The sequence below is a fragment of the Corapipo altera genome, unplaced genomic scaffold (genome assembly GCF_003945725.1).
Source record: "Corapipo altera isolate COAL_440 unplaced genomic scaffold, ASM394572v1 75, whole genome shotgun sequence".
NCBI classification, from domain to species: Eukaryota; Metazoa; Chordata; class Aves; order Passeriformes; family Pipridae; genus Corapipo; species Corapipo altera.
Genome location: NW_020884887.1, coordinates 6101611 through 6119629, shown reverse-complemented (window position 1 = coordinate 6119629; position 18019 = coordinate 6101611). Strand labels below are relative to the sequence as shown.

The following is an 18019-nucleotide window of genomic DNA, read 5'->3' as shown; positions in this document are numbered from 1 at the left end:
TACAGGGATGGGATCCAGCAGTGATCTGTTTGTGTTGGTGCTCCCAACAACAGCACAGGGACACTGAAGGGAGCTGCACTGCAGGAAAGCAGAGAGCCCTGGCCCAGAGAGAGCTCCAGTGCTGGGGAAAGCAGACACCACAGGGGCCTGGAGACAAATGCATGGGCTGTCCAACCTCCTCTTTCCTTTCCCAGACACTGCCAGATCCAAGGACTAAATTCACCCTTTGCAGCTAAATCAGAGCTCCACAGACTGCAGCCAACTGTGGCCCTTGAAAGGGGTTTGACATCCTGGGATGATGCAAGTTAGGGGGACCCTCACCTGCATTCCAGACAAAACAGCATTCAAAGGCACATCCATCAGCACTCAAAGGCACATCCCCTTCAGTGCCACCAGCTGCCACTCTTGTGGGCATGCTGGGACCAGAGGTGTCAATCAGGGAAGCCAAGGGAGAGGACAGAGAGCAGGAAGGCTCCCAACCATGGAGCCTTGAGAGCCCTGAGAGTGGCTGCTTGGCTTGGCACCAAGCGTGCTGACCAGTCCTTTTTTCCCCTCTCTCATTCCCGCCTTTCAACCACCCAACATAAAAATCTTCCCTTTTTTTTTTTTTTTTTTTCCACTCCGTTCATGGCCTGGCTCCCTTTCAAATTCCCGGAGAAAAGTATTTATCTGCTGGATGAATGATGACATCCGGCCAAACCCCAGACACGCCATCACGTCTGATCCAGCCCAGCCGTCTATCACAGCTCCCATCTCGTTATTGGTAACCTGGCGACCTGCCAGCACTCGGGGCTCAGGAACAGGCTCCCACCAATCTCTCCAGAGGAGAGAGAGTCAAGGACTTTTATTAATTAGCATTTTGTATTGTAGCTAATAAATACCCCTCTGGCATTCAGAATGGGATGGGGAACACAATAGAGATGTCCTTGAGATGCTGTAGCGTTTTGCTGCTGGAGGCAGACGGAAAAGAGCCACCCAGTAAGTCCTTCTGTGTGCTGCAAGCTTGCCTGCCCTCCCTGGAGAGGAGCAGGCAAGGGGGAGGCAGCATCTCCTCCCTGGAGAGGAGCAGGCAGCAGGAGGGAGCATGACCACCACTGGCTTCAGTGGTGCATCACCTGCTCGCCCATCCAGAACTGCAAAGGCCAAACACTCACACAACACAGAGTAGTTCTGCACCCAGGAGCTGCCAAGTGTTGCTGCAGGATGCTGTGGGATGTCCCTGAGGATGGATCCCACAACACAAGCACATGCTTGGGATTTGTTTTTGGGCTGGTGCATCTGGCTCCCCTTGTTTCTCAGACCCAAACCAGTGAGGTGATGAGGGACATGGCACTGATTGCTGCAAGGACAGAGGGTTGGAAGCTACAGCTTCAAACACAGCCAGGCACAGAGCTGCACCACTCTGGGGCTCCTGCTCAGCACCCATACATCTCCCTCCACATTGGAATGTGCTCCTTCTTCTGGCCACAGCCCACACCCTGCCTGGTTTCTGGCTCAGCCTATTAGAGAAAATAAAGGTGAGGAAAGCGGGTGTAAAACTGAAGCAGCCCTTCATTCCACTATGGATGAAGGTGCCTCAGCTACAGGCAGGCTCCAAAGCTGACTCATTGCAAAGCAGCTCACCATCCTCACTCAGGGCTCAAAGACCCATGCACAGGCAGCACCCCACATCCCAAAACAGCCCCAGGGGCTGTTAACCCCCATGATACCGCCCCCTCCATGTCCTTGGCAAGCTCATCTTTCTCCTGTGTCTCTCACTTGTCCCTGAGGTGACACCTTCCCTGAGGGATGACCAATGGGGTGGAAGGTTAAGTGGTCAGCAATGGCTGGGCAGGATGGATGACGGCGTCAGCTGACAGCAAGCAATTAGTTAATGGGCTCTGGGGCCCTCAGACCAATCTCATCAGTGACCACGAGCTGCAGCAGGAATGATGACAGGCCAGGCGAATAGTAACAGGAGCCAAAGGAGGAAAGTAGGGGTGGGGGAAGGGGGAATTGTGAGAAGGAACAAAAATAATCAAAAACCCAGAGAGAAGATACAGTCCACACAAGCATGATACTTAGCTGGAGACCTGACAGGCTCAGTCGCTTCTCAGAAGACAAAAACAAAATGCCTTTGTCTACCTCCACACCCTTCCAATACAGAGTGCTGTCAAATCAATTTACTGCCTTTTCTCTCACAATTAATCAGGCCTCCTCCATTGCTAAAGCCCTGGTAGAGCCATGCACCATGTCACATGCAGCATAAAAAGAGAGCAGCATAGCAGGAGATGGAGGCGGCTGCTCAGATTTATGCTGCTTGTGATTAGTAAGAGATGGGTGGCTCCTGGCCAAAGCAGCTCATAGTCACAAGACTTATAACCACACAGAGTTGCGTAAGGGACGCAAAATTCCCTGCAAATGTTCCTCGGTTTGCATGGAAAGGCTCTGGAGCGCTGATATGGATGGGGCTCATGGACATGGCTAAAGGAAAGAGCCCTTCAAACGAGGCAGAGGTTCTTAGTAACCATGTGAAACGAGGCTTTTCAGATTGACCATGTTTCTGAAACTGGTATTTGCAGGTAGGAAGTGACTCAGGAGGAGACCAGCACTTCATGGGATCCCAGAGAAGTGTTTCCACTTCCCCACTGGAGAAGGCTAAGACAGGAGTTGTCTGACTGGCCAGAGGTGTCCACCTTGAGCTGCACAGCCCATGCTCCCTCTCCAAGAAAGTCTCCTATTCCCAGATCTGTAACTTGTGGGGGAACCGCTGATGAACATCAGACTCACAGATATCAACAAGTTCAAGGCAGTTTGTGTTTCCTCACCATCCCAGAGGTAGCAGCTGCCCAACCAACTTACTCTTTGGGGGGTGTCAAGTCATCAGGTCGTGTCTCAAAGAACTGGAGAACCTCCTCACACTGGGAGATGTAGGGAGGCAGCTGGATCAGAGCCTGAGGAGGAAACAGAGACAACACTGATGGGAAGCATCAAGGCTGTGCAAGAGGTTGGGTGAGGACAGGCCCTCAGAGCATAGGGGCCTGGGACATGCCATCCAGCTTGGCACCCACATGGTTCCTGCACACAGGAGCACAGAGCCAGGCTGGGGAGAGCTACAGCAAACACACACCAAAGTGGAGCAAGACCCAGGGAGCCCTCAGTTACGCTCACCACACGCAAGACTAAAGGAGAATAAGCAGAGACTGCTCAGGCCCTGCCTAGCCCAGCTCCAGCCTTTTGGGCAGATGTTCCCTTGCAGAGTAAGAGCCACAGGGATGTCCATCCTGGCATCCAGCCTTCTGACCGTGGCAGAGTTCAGTTTCCCAGCCATGCTGGGGACATGGAACTGTTATCCTTGGGAAAGGCTGGGCAGTTAACATGCGGCAAACTCCCAGTGCCATCAGCCCTGACCAGCACATCCCAAAAATGCTCTGCTGGGCAATGGCAGCTTGGGAAGAGGCAGGGAGAGAAGTAACAGGAGGCAAAGGCACAGACACCAGCTCATCAGGGCAAGGGCTGGAAGGCCACTATGCTGCTGTGGAATGGCAGGAGATATAAACTGCCTCTACTTTTCTCCTTTCCCTCTGAGGAAGCCTGTTGCGAAAAAGATTCAACAGTGGGACTTGCAGAATGAAAGTATGTCTGGCTGGGGGGGCTGTGGGCAGAGGCTGGGGCAGCAATATTTGCCTTGGCCAGAGCTCTTGCAGGTCCTTTCCAACGTGGGCTGCAATGAGGGTTTTGCAGGACGGCAGCTGCCTGGCAGAGAGCCCTGCCTGCCCTCTGCTCGTGCAAGGGAATGGAGTCACAGATAATGGCAACTGCAATAAGTAAAAGAACCTGATGCAATTAAAATAGGGACCATTTGAAATCAGGGAGCAGTGCTGCAGCCCAAACTGGAGCAGATGTTTAACCAATTTTCTGTATAATTCCCACTCCCCTCTATGTGCTGTCACAGCAGTCTCGTGACAGCAGTGTGGGCAACCAAACCTCCACTCATTGCTGCATTGGAGACGAAGCCACATCTGCAAAGCCCCAGGGTTACCACACAGATCAGATGTGGCTACATATTGACCTAACTGCTGGCCCCTAAAAGCCCTTCCAGCCATTCAGCAGACAGTCACTCACTGCCAGCACAGCAGACAGTCAGACCACTAATCATGGGCCAGATGCGAACAAGATCATGTGAGAGACAGGAGAGAGAAAACTACTCACTCCACGGCTTTTGGGTCCAGGGAAGGGCTATTCAAAGATCAAGTTTTGCATGGATGCCATTCCCATGTGGTATCACTCGCCATTCCCACATGGTACCACTCCCCAGTTCCAGCATCCCATGATCTATGCAATTCTCCCATGCCAAAATCACTCCAATTTTGTGGCCTAGAGAAGGCTCCATGTCCTCTGAAAGCAGGGGATTATCACAGAAAACACCTTGTGCTAGAAGGAGGAAAGGCAAGACCCATAGCTTGTTTCCCAGGACATTCTGAAGGAAGCCCACCTAGAGCTGACTCTGCTGGTACAGTGGTGGCTGAGTCAAGCAGGCCACCCTGCAATCCAGCTGGCCATGGTCTACAGCAGCTACGGCCACTAAATCAGTGGCACAAATAGCATAATGTTTGTCCCACCTCTGACTCTGCCACCCAAAGGAGTGAACTATGGAGGGCCATCAGAACATGGCTTCAGTCCATGGTGTTGGAGGCACAGCAAATCACCTCACCCACAGTGTTGCCTGCAAGCCTGAGGAGAGAGGCTATTGACCAAAGACAGAAAATCCTTGTTGCATTGAAATCCATTTTCCAGGGAGTGAGAAAAGATTATTCTCTGGCAGTGATATTTTTAGTGGTCCACCCCGTCTCTTTGGGGTAGAGCATCACAGCATTGCAGCTCCTTCCTCAACTCTCCAATAACACTTTCTCAAAATCCCTGAGACAGAAGGAAGGCAGTTCCCACACCAGGAAAAAGACCAATAGATGTAGAACACAAAGAGAACAAACTGGAGAAATGGGACAGATCCCCAGTCCCCCTCCTTGTTATTCCTGTGGTTGTTTGAAGTCTGATTTAGCAAATGATTGCTCTTACCAGTTGCTCTGATTCTTTTGCTGCTTTTCCTGCACCTTATCTTAAATTGCACAACTTTTAGTATGGTGGGACTTGAAACAGAGCCTACCAGCAAAAACACTGCCTTGGGAATCAATGGTTCTCTCCCTTGCTCCTTTTCCCTGCTTCTACCCTAGATTTCACCCACCTGTCCAGGGCTCTCCCAGAGAACAAAGACACTCTACTTCCCTGGCAGCAGATGGCAATAAAGCAAAAATTTTTTCTGTGGGAACACGTTCTCAACATATGCATCTGAGCCTCAACTCTCCCTCAGCAGGGCTAAAGCTGGAAGAGACATTCTGTCTTTCTGTTCTGTGCCACCACCCTCCAAGCAAGAGCAACATCCACCTCCAATGACAGACATGGCAGCAAGGGAGTGGGACACTGCCCCTGCCGTCTGCAGCATGATGTGCCCAAGCAGGGACATGTCCCTGCTCCTGATAATTTCTTGCTCATTCTGCATCTCTGCAGCCTTTGCTTGGTCCCACCTTCCCCCTCAGCTCAGCTGCTTTACGGTTAAGCAGCAGCAACTGGAAGGCCACGGCGAGCACAGTATTCCTTGGTAATGCATTAACGGGAGGAGGAGAGCACAGCTCCCTAAGTGGGTCATATAACATCAGCCATTATGTTCCAGTTGTTAAGTCAAATGGATTCATTATATTTTATGCCATTAATGGCATCGTTCTGAAAGAGTCAGCAGCAGCATCTTATCACTTAAGGACTTTTTTCTTCCCAAAAATTAAATTTACGGTTGTGTGCGTCTCTGTGCAGCTGACACATTTCAGTGACTCACAAGACAAGGGGCTGATCATGCCTGGATGGAATCAAGCAGTTACTTGCACCATCAGCTTCCCCCCCGACAGCTCCAAGCGCACCTTCTACTACATCTCCATCACTCTGCTCTCACCTGCTCTCCTGGCCCGCAGTGTTTTTTCATCTGCAGCCCCACTGCAGAGCTGTCAAGATGCATTTACTAATTCACCTTTTTCCTTGTACTTGTTATTCCAGCCACGACATCCCTTCCATAGGTTTGGCCAAGTCCCAAAACCCACAGCCTCTGCCACCATGCAAAGTCTCAGGCCACAGTCACTCCCACACCTCCTATGCCTAAGGAATGCAATGGATATTTCACCATTTCCTCATCTCCTCCCTTGGGTTTTGCAGTCTTTGTATATGTTTTCAACAGTATTCAGACTGGATTTTGGAGGTTCCAGTCCTACTTTCAGGTCATTTCATAGCTGCTGCAAGTACTAGTGTCCTTCTTTGGCATGATGAGATCTGGCATACTTTATTTGTGGGAAAATAATTTTTTATGGACTTTGGTATTTTGTTTCCCCCCACCAAAAAAAATGCCCTAAAATCATAATTTCTCTTAAATTTAAGTCCAGTTTTATATTCTTTAAGAGTATGGAACAAATTGTCTCAGCCTTATCTCTGTTGGCTTCCAATAATTTTCTTCAGGTACAACTCATCTCACTCCTGCGTAAATAACTGGTTTATGTAACCAGTAGCAGGAGTTTACATCCCAGTTTGGAACCATCCCACCAAGAAAGTGCTGTCTTCTACATAAAACAGGAGGTATGTTCCCAATAAATGGGAAAGGCTACCTGAGGAACTGAGTCCTACAAGCCTAGTCCTGCGCACAAGAATTTTGCTCCAAACCACCTGTACCAGACAGGACACAGCCAGGTCCTTTCCAGCCCATCTGGAAAGCTGGTTCTGGTTTATACCAGACAAATACCAACACATCTTAGGAAAGGAACAGAGAAAGGGAAAGCCCAGCAGCATGTGCAAGCCCAGGTCTCCAAGCCCTCTGCATTTCATGAGGAGTGAAAAGTGAATGCTTTCATGTGGGTTTTCATCAAAGGAAGTGTTTGATAGCAGTGGATAACCCACACTCCCTGTTCTCCCAGCACTGGCACACCATTATATGGTATCAGTCAATCAGGATTGAGCTCGATCAGGTTGGGTTCATCTTCGGTGGATATAAGAAACCTGCCCTTACCTTGCAATATTCATCAATAGGTATCAGGCGCTTGACTGCAACATCACGGATGTGACTCCGGCGGAAGAGGATCTTCCCTGAAACAGGAGAGATGGAGAGAGAAGAGCAGGTCAGCACAACACCCACACACAACTCTCTTGAATCACTCTATCAGGACCTATTTCCTGCGTGTCCTCTTCTTGACAAAAGCACTGTACCTCAAAAAAAAAAGCCCATTCCCTCCCATAGATTAAACACCTTGTCAGAATAAAGCACATTTAAAGCGGTAAGCATGTTCAAGGAGAGAGAGGAGGAAACAACTACCAGCAAACTGCATCCCCATGGTCTCTTGCCAGTGTGGTGATGATGGAGGAGCAGCCCCAATCCAAGCACATGCCTGATACCTCACAGCTTGCTAGCGTACAAGTCCTGGGAGGACAATATTCCTGGCAAATGACATCCCTGCAGCTGCCAGTGCAGGTGGAACCCTTGCTGAAGGTTCCCAGCTTGCTCAGGGCATCCAGGTCTAGTGTGGGCAGCAGCCAAACCAGAGGGTTTCTCTTTGTGTCACTCCTGTGACAAACTGGTTGTCAAAGCCACTGTGTCGGGACTGCAGCTCTGAGTCAGACCTATAGAATTTTCCTTCCTGTCTGGGCTTTATTTTTGTTCTCCATTAATGGGATCCTCTTGCCACTCTGTCTCCTCCCCTCTGGCTTGTGGTACGGGCCTCTTTCCTTTGAAGTCTAATGAGTCCTAAATGCTTCAAGCTGCTCTCAGAGGGAAGAGCTTCTCAGGCATTTAAGGAGACAAAAGCCATTAGCAGACAGTGAAACAAATACACGTAGAGACTCGTGATCAAAAGGCTTGGTATGTGGTAGGATTTCAGACCACTTCCCAGAGCACCAGGAACTGGCACTGCTTTGCAACACAATCACCTGGAAAACTTTTTTGGGGAGGTGGGTGGTAATGGAGTTCCCTCAAGTTCTTCCTGACAGTTCTCCAATATCATAGGAAACTCTCATCTCTTTTTGTCCCTGCTTGGGTTTCCAATCTCACCCCTAAATGCAGGGAAAGAAACGTGCCCATCCATGCAACCCCTTCACGTATCAAAGAGGTCACCAAGGGGCAAACCAGAACCCAAACTCCCATCATAACCAAATACCAGCACACCCTCTGTGCAAGCAACATGAGAACAGGGAAAAGCACTCTGTAGAATCACACCATGGCTTCAGCCCTCACTGTGAGTCTTCACAAGAGCTGTGGCATTGCTCAAGCCAGAAGCTGGATCCTACCAAGCTACCCAAGAACAGGACATGGGAAAATGGCCACGTGCTTATCCCAATTTTAAATCCAAGGCTGGGTGACCCTCCTCTGCTTCTCCCTGACTTGGCCAGGACCTGAACCACGCATGACTTGTGCAGCCTGCCAGTGCATTTTTTAAGCAGAAATGAACTAAGCCAACCCAACTTCAGCTGGCAAAGAAAGTGAACAAGAACTTTACGGAGGAGCCAAGTCTCCTGCTAGGCTCAGTTAATGCAGAATGCCTTTGAAACTGGACTGTCCAAGGGAGCACACAGCAAACCTACTCAGTGCTAGGTCTATCCTTGCCCTCCAGTGACAGGCATGGGGTCAGACCAACTCATACCAGAAGGATTGCTCCTCATTTATGTCCTGTTGACAGTGAGGGGCTGAGACATTCATGGTGGGAAATGCTCTGCTCTGAAGTGCATTCCTTCTCAAAGCCTGCGAGAGCCAAGTCTGGCAGTTCTTATGATACAGTGAAAAAGATCACCCCTCTATTCAATCTGTCTTTTAGATTTTGAGAGTGAATAACCTGGGAACACAGAATTTGTCTGGAAAGACTGGGAACAACAACCAGGTCAGAGCTCCATTCATTGCCCTTAGCAATTATTTTCCATCAGACAAGCAAATGATCAACAGTTTTTTCTTTCCATCAGCAATCACAGCATATTTGCTGCAGAGGATTCTATTTGAATGATGATTTTAAAAAAGATGAATGGATCACACTAGTTCTGTTGGCAGTAGTAAGGAATAGCTGTTTTGTTTTTATGTCTGCCAAAATGAAATCACTGATGGGTGGGTATGTTATAAATGTCTGAAATAATAAGTTCTGGGTGTGGGAATATTTAAATGTTTAACAAACATATGCTAGTGAATAATAATAATAAAAATAATATAGGTTTGGGGAATAAATACATCACCACGACTGAAGTGATCTTAAATTAGCCCAGGCATGGAGCATATGAACCAGCAGGAAATCCACTCCTCTCTTCATTTGCTCTCAATCTAGTATTTTTCAACAAGGAAGTTTATTTTCTAACAAAAAGCTGATTTTAATCAAAATGCCTAATTAACATAATTGCAGACCCTTCAATGCTGCCAAATACAGCTGTATAAATCCTCAACTTGAAAGGCAAGAGAGCACAGGAAACCACTTCCCTCCTGGAAGGGAAAGATGGGCAGTGAGATGCAACATTTTCCTGGGCATGTTTTCCTTAGACCATACCTAAAAATGAGAATAATAGTGCTGTCCACCAGGGCTTTTCACATAGCCAAGGACTATATAACACAAGAGAAACATATCACATTATTCATCTGGTCTCTGCAACAGCGCTGTAGCTCCAGAAGTAGCTGTGGCTGCCCCATCCCTGGAAGTGTTCAAGGCCAGGTTGGATGGAGCTCTGAGCAACATGGTCTAATGGAAAGTGTCCCTGACCATGGCAAGAGGTTGGAATGAGATGATCTTTAAGGTCCCTTCCAACTCAAATCATTCTGTCATTCCATGTTTCTAACATCCTCAGAGACTCACTAACAGCCTCCCAGCAGTGCTCCTGCCTCAACCTCAACATCAGCATGAGGAATACCAAGGGGAAGACATGTGAGGGGAGGCAACTCTGCACATCCTGCTGATAGTGGAGCTTTCCATCAGCCTGAAAGGTCAGTGATGCTGCAGACTGCACTTCACCAGCTTCTCACTCTTGTCACAAATCCAGGACTCAGAGACGATTAGATTTTTTTTTTACATACATAATGTTATGCATGAGCAATCAGAGCAGCGAGTCTCCTCCACCCCTGCTAGCACAAGAAAGTCATTGCAAAGGAAGTGTGGTAAAATACACTGTCCTTTATACACACAAACAAAGCTGTGAGTGGACTGAACATTTATCACCTGGGAATGTGTCAAGCAAGTTGATTTTGGAAACAGAGGACTGAGATAAGGCACTAATACAGAATGGTTGCCCTGGCACATCTCCCTGTGCAAACACCCAGACTCCAGGACATTATGCCTGCTTTTGCTGGATCTTAAAAACCTGTTTATACCTACAAAGAAAAAGAGACGCTCCGCTAGAAATATTCTGTCACCGTGAAAACTCCTCTGGTGCCAGAAAGGTTCCATTCTCCCAGGACTGGAGGAACCAAACTCCTCTATGGCTAATCAGAGCAAACAGTGCTGAAGCAGCTCTGAAGGGGGGGAGGGGGATGCAAAGAAATGTAGTGCGGCCCCTGCTGCCCCAGCCCTTCATCAGGACTGAAAAGTGCCAGGAAAGCCTGGGGAAAGGACTGATAAGGAATTTGTGTCTCCAGCAGTGTGAGAGCAGGCAGGCCACAGAAGGGGTTAATCTCTCCAAACAAACAAACAGGGAAACAGGGCTCTGCAAATTATTCCCTCCTGTGGGAATTCTTCATGAAGAGCTGAAGTTATACTGAGGAGCAAGGAGCCAAAAAACACAAGGCAGAGGGACTTCAGCAAGGAAAATGGTGGAGACCTCTCTTGAGCCAAAGGCTGTTACTGGATCTCCAGCAAGCTGGAGGGGCAGAGAACCTGAAACACATCACCCTGCCCACCATGGCTGTGAACCCAGCCAGATACTTCAAGAGTGGAAAACCAGCTGTGCCTCTTGCTTTACCCTGAAGGACTCCCCCCCCTCTGCCCCCGCCCCACTGCCTCGGAAAGAATTCACTTCTCTGCACCTTTCAAATCACATCCAGATTTTCCCTGGCACAGGTTCCAAACTCACTTCAAAAAAAGGCAGCCCCAAATGTACACATAATTAATCCCAGCCCACGAAGCAGCCAGCTACGTGGGCTATTCCTGGGATGGGGGATCAGGCAGTGTTTCCAGGAGTCCTACCCTTACATCTGTTTGGCTAAGTCCTGCACAGAGGTTGCAAGACAGCCTGGGACTGTAAGACAACCATGCCTGCAAGACAACCATGCTACAGGAGAGATGCTCATCTTACTAGAGCAGAAAATAGCAATTAGGATGCCATCTCCAGCTCAGATGAAGATGGAACAGGACTGGGGCAAGTCAGGCACCATAGCTAGAAAACAGATAAGCTGTCCTCCACCTCCCTCACAGGGCCTTTGTGGGGAGCTACGAGCATCCCCACAGTTGTTCTGGGAAAAAAGCCCCAAAGTTTGTGGGTGGCACAGATGCCCATATCAAGCAGGCTGGTGGGCTGGGAAAGGAGTAGAAAGGAGGCATAATTCTGCTTTCTAAAATGATCTCACCAAACCCCCCTTTCTCTTCCTCCCTTCTTGGGAGTTCACTATTGTCTGTAGCTAAAGCTTCCTAAAAAGCAATTTTACAGCCAAGGTTAGCTCAGCCTCAGGCAACCCCTCCTTGCCGAGGCTCACGTTTCCAGTGAAGCAGACTGGCCAGGATCTGCTCCAGGCCAGTGGGGCTGTACAGAGTTTGGAAGCCTCCACTCTCCTTATAAAAGCTGTTTCCTGAAAGATCTGGCACGGCCCTTACACAGCAGGCCCAACTGAGCTCATTTGTTTTCTTAGTTCATTCTTTCCTGGGGTCTCCATACCGTCATCTCCCAGCCAACAAGTGTGTAACCCTTGGTGCGGACTCCTGCGGGTGAGGACACTTCCCAGCTGGGCAGTGACAGGTCTCTGCTCTCCCACCAGCTGTTCCCAACTCTGCTCCAGGGAGCAGAGTCGATGCCATGCAAGGGCTGGGTGCTGCCAGAGCTGTTCCAAGGAGTCATCCCAGCACCACACGAAGCTGAGCAGGCTGTGCCAGGGGCTTAGAGCCAGCTGAAGGATCCAAGAGTCCACTTCAAATTCCCCTTTGTGGCAGCAGAGCTTTTCAGGTACAGTGCGGGAGCACTGCAACATCCCACCAGGCAATACCAGATCCCACCAAGCTGAGCTACGGGATGAGTGTGGTGCCACCACCCAGCAAGGGACAAGCCCTGGCCCCAAACTTCAAGTGTAATTGATCTACTCCACTTCAGAGGACCCACCTTTATGACTCCACTTCAGAAGACCTGAGTGGGCTGAAGGACTTGCACTTACAAAGGCCTCTTCTGTACTATCAAAGATCTACTTCAAAAGACCAAGGTCTGTAGAAATTTCCCATAAGTTGAACCCTCAAAGCAGGCATTAACAAAATGAAGTAACACAAAGTAAACAGAGTTCCTGTGGGCTGGGTGTTGTAACTATGGAGTAATCATGGAACACTCTTCCCATTCCAGGAAACCAGCCTGACAGACAAACCCAGATGGCACCTTGTCAGGTTGTGGTGGTGACCCTGGGTTTGGGGGGCTTCAGGGTTTGCTAAGAAAGCCAGAGTTGTTCTAGAGGCACAGGGTCACAGGAGACATTTTTGAGAACTGCAGTGGCCACAATGTCTAATGCTGCTCTACAACAGACTTCTCAGAAAGCAGTGTACTTGCAGTAAACCACTGGAGCCAAATCTCCCCTGGTAATGAAATTCAGATGCTAAAAATGTTGCTCAAAATGGGACTGGGAGCAAACTACAGTACTAACAGAAGCTGAACACAATCAAACCCCAGCAAGTCTAAGCACACTAGAACCACGTTTTGCAGAGAAACAGACCCAGGCTGTTGGCACTGAGCTTACCTGGACAGCACCTCTAGGCTGAGAGAGATGAAGTTTGGGTTCAGCTGTAAGTAGCAAAACTTGTCATCCCAAACTGGGAAGGCAAAGAGCTGCTCGGTAGAGGAAACGCTCTAACATATCCAGCAACTATTAAAAGGGCCTTACTCCCAAGTAAAGTCCTCTTTCATAAGCAGATAGAGCTTGCAGGCCATCTCACTAGGGAGGTTATGGCTCACTGTCCTGCTCCAGGAAAAACCACCAGCTCCTGATCACTCCATAATGAGCAGCAAAGGCAGGAGGGCAAAGGTGACCTAATTCCCACTTCTAATACCATAACTTCCCTCAAGCAAGAGGACTTCTGAAGTTGTCCCATGAGGACAGGCAAGGTGCAAGATTTGCAGTGGCCACCTCCTACTTGGAGGTGGGACAGCATCCCATGCTGGAATCTTCTCACCACACCACCCTTTATCCTGTGCTGGCATCTCAAAGCACTTGTGGTAAAGCTGCAGGTACCAGCTGTCAGGCATCAATAGTCTCCCAAGCTGTCAAAAGCCACAGCAAAAATGAAATGCCAAGAAATATTTCTGGGAGAAGCATGGACTAGCAGTTTTCCAAGTCAACATGTGACTCCCTCTGAAATGATATTATTTAAGCCTGTTGCAGAAAGGGAACAAAAGCAAAAGGGCAAATATCTCTGCAGACGACACACACAAATGCATGTGCTTCTCTAGAAGGTCATCCTAACTCCCCAAAACTCCTTGCTTACACAAGAGCCAGGCTTTCTTTTCCAGCAACTTCAACCCCCTTTTTCCTCCAGTGGAAATCCCAGTGACATGTTTCCTAGCAAAGGGAAACTATTTCAACACCAAGAAGGAGAAACAGGAATTGACGAGTGTGCTGCAAGGAGCACTGCTCCGACCAGGCTTCCCAAGCCATGGCCTTCCGAAAATAGCAGCATTTTGGTGGGAATTTTCTTCAAGTACAGCACAGCCAAAGCATATATCCAATTTTTCCAAGTTATGCCCTTTGCCAATTTGGCTTCCATTTTCCCTTGCTGGCAAGAGTACTTGTACAGCAAGGGCTTTTCTGTTGTATTCACATCAGGTGTGCTTTGCTTTTGCTGATGTTACAATGCCACAACAAGCTAGAATCAGAAACTCTTCTATGGGAAACTCAGACAAGATTCTCTTATTTAAAACAGGGTGTAAATTATTTTCTTCACACCAGTCAGAGAAAAGCAAAGCTCACAAATGCCTTTACATTTCTAGAAGAGCCAGGAGGCAAAGTACAGCACAAAGGGCTGCACTAAACAGACCTGACAGTCACTGGAAGTGATTACGGCACTGTGACATTTCTAAATATGCTCATTAGCTACTTGGGGGTAGGGGTAAGACAACTCTGTGGTCAAAGCCATTAGCTATGGGTGCATGAAAAACTCCCCTCAGGCTGGTTATTTTCACAAGGCATATTAGGGTTCTTTTTATTCCCCATAGCAGCAGCCACCAGCAATCCCACACACCACAAAGTGCCACGGCCCATTGCATCTGCTCAGCTGCACGTTGGGCTGACAGGGCACACGTCATGCCACAGAAATCCTGTCTTTGAGCAATCAGCCCCAAACATCACAGGAGGAAGCCAAGGCTGTCAATTGGCTTGAATTCCATTGTTATTTCCTTCTCTCTGGATGGCTCTTTGAGTTGCACGGGACAGGAAAAACAGCGTATGAGCAGTTCCTGGGGAGCCTCACACCATCCTCAGCCCTGTGCCGTGGCAGAAGCTGTGCTATGGGGGTTGCTTAGTTGAGGTCTTCCACTAGTGACTTCTGGAGGGAAAGAGAAATACTGAGGGGTTTAATACAGATGTTTTAATGGACACAGTGCAGGCCAAGAACTTGCTATTGCTCAGATGGCTCCTGCCATGGGAAAAAGCTCCTGCCATGCCAAAACCAACATGGTTTTTGCTGGAGCAAAACCACTCTCCTACCTGGCAGAAAGGGGATGATCCTTTGCTTGGGGTCCTTCTGCCCTCCTTCCATCGGAAACTTGTCCAGCATTTGCATCTAGAAAAGGAAATGAAAGACAGGTTACCAGCAGCCACAAATGAGCCTGAGGAGGACCTGCCTCCCCCAGGCACTGCAGGCTCCCAGGGCAGCGCTCCTGCCCCAGCCTCCCTGGCAAGCCAAGATCACCTGCTCTTCCATCAATCCATAAAAATACAGGAGGACACCACATCCCTGATACCCCATAAAACACCTGTGCTGCGTTTTGGTGGAGAGGTGCCTCTGGCTCTGCTCTGCCTGGGGGGAAGAGCTTGGGAAAGCTTGTGACAGGCGAAGGGCGAGGAAAACAAGTTGCACATCTGACTGCTGTTAAGCAACGCAATCCCTGAGTCACTGGAAGCTTCCCCCGCCTCTGTTTGAACTTGAGCTGAGGATCTCTTGCCCCCAGAGCACTGTGAGCCTCCAAGGCACGAACGGTGCAAGCTGTGTTTTCTCCCATTAGCACGTGCCTGGGCTGACCCTCTGGCCAGATCTGTTCCCAACCATGTGATCCCACCAAACCCATCCAGAGCTTCGGCCCAGATCCTCTCCATTTCCTTTTACTTGACTGAAAGTGCCTCTTGCAGCAGCTGCTCAGCATGGGGACCCTCTCATTGCAGCGCTCCCCCATCCTCCTCCAGCCCAGCCCAGTGCCATCAGTAGCACCCCAGCCAGACCAGAGCCCACACCAGGGCCTGTGTGGGTTGCCACCACTATGCCTGTCAGCCACAAGCTCTCTCTCTTCTCTTGCTGGAGGGAGGAAAAGAGGTTGTGAGGTGTCTGGAGAACCCTTCAGCACGTACAGGAAGAGGAGAAGGTGGGGAAGTGGCAAGGCAGGGGCTCGGTCCCATGGATCCCACACAGCCTGGCTGCCACATCACACAGCTCTGGAGGAGGCAGCAGCAAATACTAGTTCACCAGTTTTCCTACGCATGAGCCTGTGGGAAGAACAGCTAAAACACTCACTCCAAAGAAAACAAGCTCAGCACTGGCTGTAACCACTGCAGGCAGTTTGGGATAGCAGACACAGGAGCACACATCTGCAGAAACGCAGCCTGTGGCTAATGGTTCTTCTGTAGTGCTACACACACACACAAAAGCACGAAACTGCGACCAGAAAACATCAGCTCCAGACCTGAGAGATGCCCCAGAGACAAGGAAAGTCTCCAGAAAGCTGGCAGATCTCCAGGTTTTGAGGTCCCCCATGTCTTTTCTGGCCTGTCTTACTCCTGTTGACTTTGCAGGATAGGGACTACAGCACAGGTTGTTGCACTGGTCTTGCCCAGAAAAGCCAAAGGAAGCAGGTCCAGCTCTGAAAAAGGGATGAGAAAAGGGTAAAGGTGCAGCAACTCCACAAGGCCTGTGGGAGGGATATACAGAGAGGCATCAGGAGATGGTCTGCAGACTCCAGCACCAAGGCAGGTTTACTGGGAGAACACCCTCCTCCCCAGCTGCGGCAGGGAAACACAGTCCCCACCAGGCAAAAACTATGGAAGGGAGGTGGTTGGCATGGAGAGATCCCACAAATCTTCTTTGTGGGAGGGTTTCCATCCAAACTCCAAACAACACTGCTTACATCACATTCCCAGAAGGGGCCATGCAAGATCCTGGGGAGATGGGCAGACAGACACACAGCCCTCTAGAGCAGTGCTTTCCCTGCTGATCACAGGAGAGCACAGAGAGGCCAAGTCTTGCTCTCAACAATGCACTCAGCCAGGTTGGGAAGAAAAATTAAAGGGAAAGAGTCTCAAACAATAATTCCATTGTTTCTACCCTTCCAAGACTATTTTTAAATATTTGTGGCAGACAAGAAAATAGCAAAAAAAGATTGGAGTGGATGTAGTTTAAAGCATTTTGGTGTGCTTTTATTACATGGGAAGCTGTTATATCACACTCTTCAATGATCCCTTGGCAACAGGGAGGGGGATCACAGGCTGCCAGACTGTGGCTCCCAGATCCAGGACTGGAGCAGGGAAGTCCAAGTGATATATCCAGTACACAGCCAGGCTCCCCACAACAGAACATCAGGACAGCCCATGTTTATTCACATTTATCTCCACTACCAATTTATCTTATCAATTAGCTGTTTTTCTTATTAACCCAGGAATGTCTGGGCAGTGAGTGTGTCTGGAGTGAGCTGGAGGTCTGTGCACACTGTGAGAGCCCACTGTCCCCATCCTGAGCTGTCCATTAACAGGGCAGGCGATAACACCGCTGGGGATGGGGAGCCTTTGAAAAGCAGCTTTGTGTCAACAGCCAAGACGTTGGCAGACAGCTCCTTCATCAACAGGAAACTCGTAAGATAATATCCTAATTGAATCAATTAAGAGTGCTGCAGGCTGCAGGGGATCCCAGGGAGAGGGGAATGTACACGCTCAGCAGTATTCCCGGGAAGCAGAGGGCTTTGCCCAAATCAGAGCTGATGGTGCAGTGCCAGAGGGCTACACCATGCAGATGGCATAAACCCAGAGATATGTCTGCTGAAGGAGCAGGGCCCCAGGTCTAACAGCCTGCAAGCAGGCCATATCATTTCCCAGCTGGAATAACCTTGGAGAAATTGCTGCCAAAAAACCACAACCTCAAGTCAAGTGCCAGTAGGTAATAAGGTATGTCATCACTTTGCTTCTTCTCTGCTTTCCACAATGCAGTGCAAGAGTTTTCCCTCTAAAATATAGAGGTGACAGGAAAAAAAGAAAGATTTTCATTTAAATCTGGTTTAAAGTAAAATGTCAGGGCAAAATGGTGAACACAGAGGTCCTGATTCTCCCAAGAACAATGAACCAGAAGGGCACAGAATTACTCTTGCAGCAAGTCCTGGGCAGCAGGGGGACTGGAGGATTTGCTTTTGCAAAGCTGCTCTAAAGCCCAGGTTCTCCATCACTGACCATCAGGGTTTGTGTGGCACGTACCAGGGCTATGGAAGAGGAAGCCAGTCTGTGCCAGCTTCTGCAGGGGATGGTGGCTCACATCCCTGAACAAGTTATACTGCCACAGGCTGGGGGGTGATGAAATATCCAGGCAAGGAGAACAAACTCTTCCACTCTTGCACT

General features: G+C 49.2%; 1 protein-coding gene across 1 annotated transcript in view; it reads right to left on the bottom strand.

Moving 5' to 3' along the window:
- Positions 1-18019, bottom strand: part of SH3PXD2B (SH3 and PX domains 2B) — a 69924-nt gene that overhangs the window by 25296 nt on the left and 26609 nt on the right. The window contains exons 3-5 of the mRNA XM_027643348.1: positions 14915-14990; positions 7079-7155; positions 2842-2933 (exon numbers count right to left, since the gene is read on the bottom strand). Coding sequence (XP_027499149.1) covers positions 2842-2933; positions 7079-7155; positions 14915-14990 — 245 coding nt within the window. The remainder of the gene's footprint in view (positions 1-2841; positions 2934-7078; positions 7156-14914; positions 14991-18019) is intronic.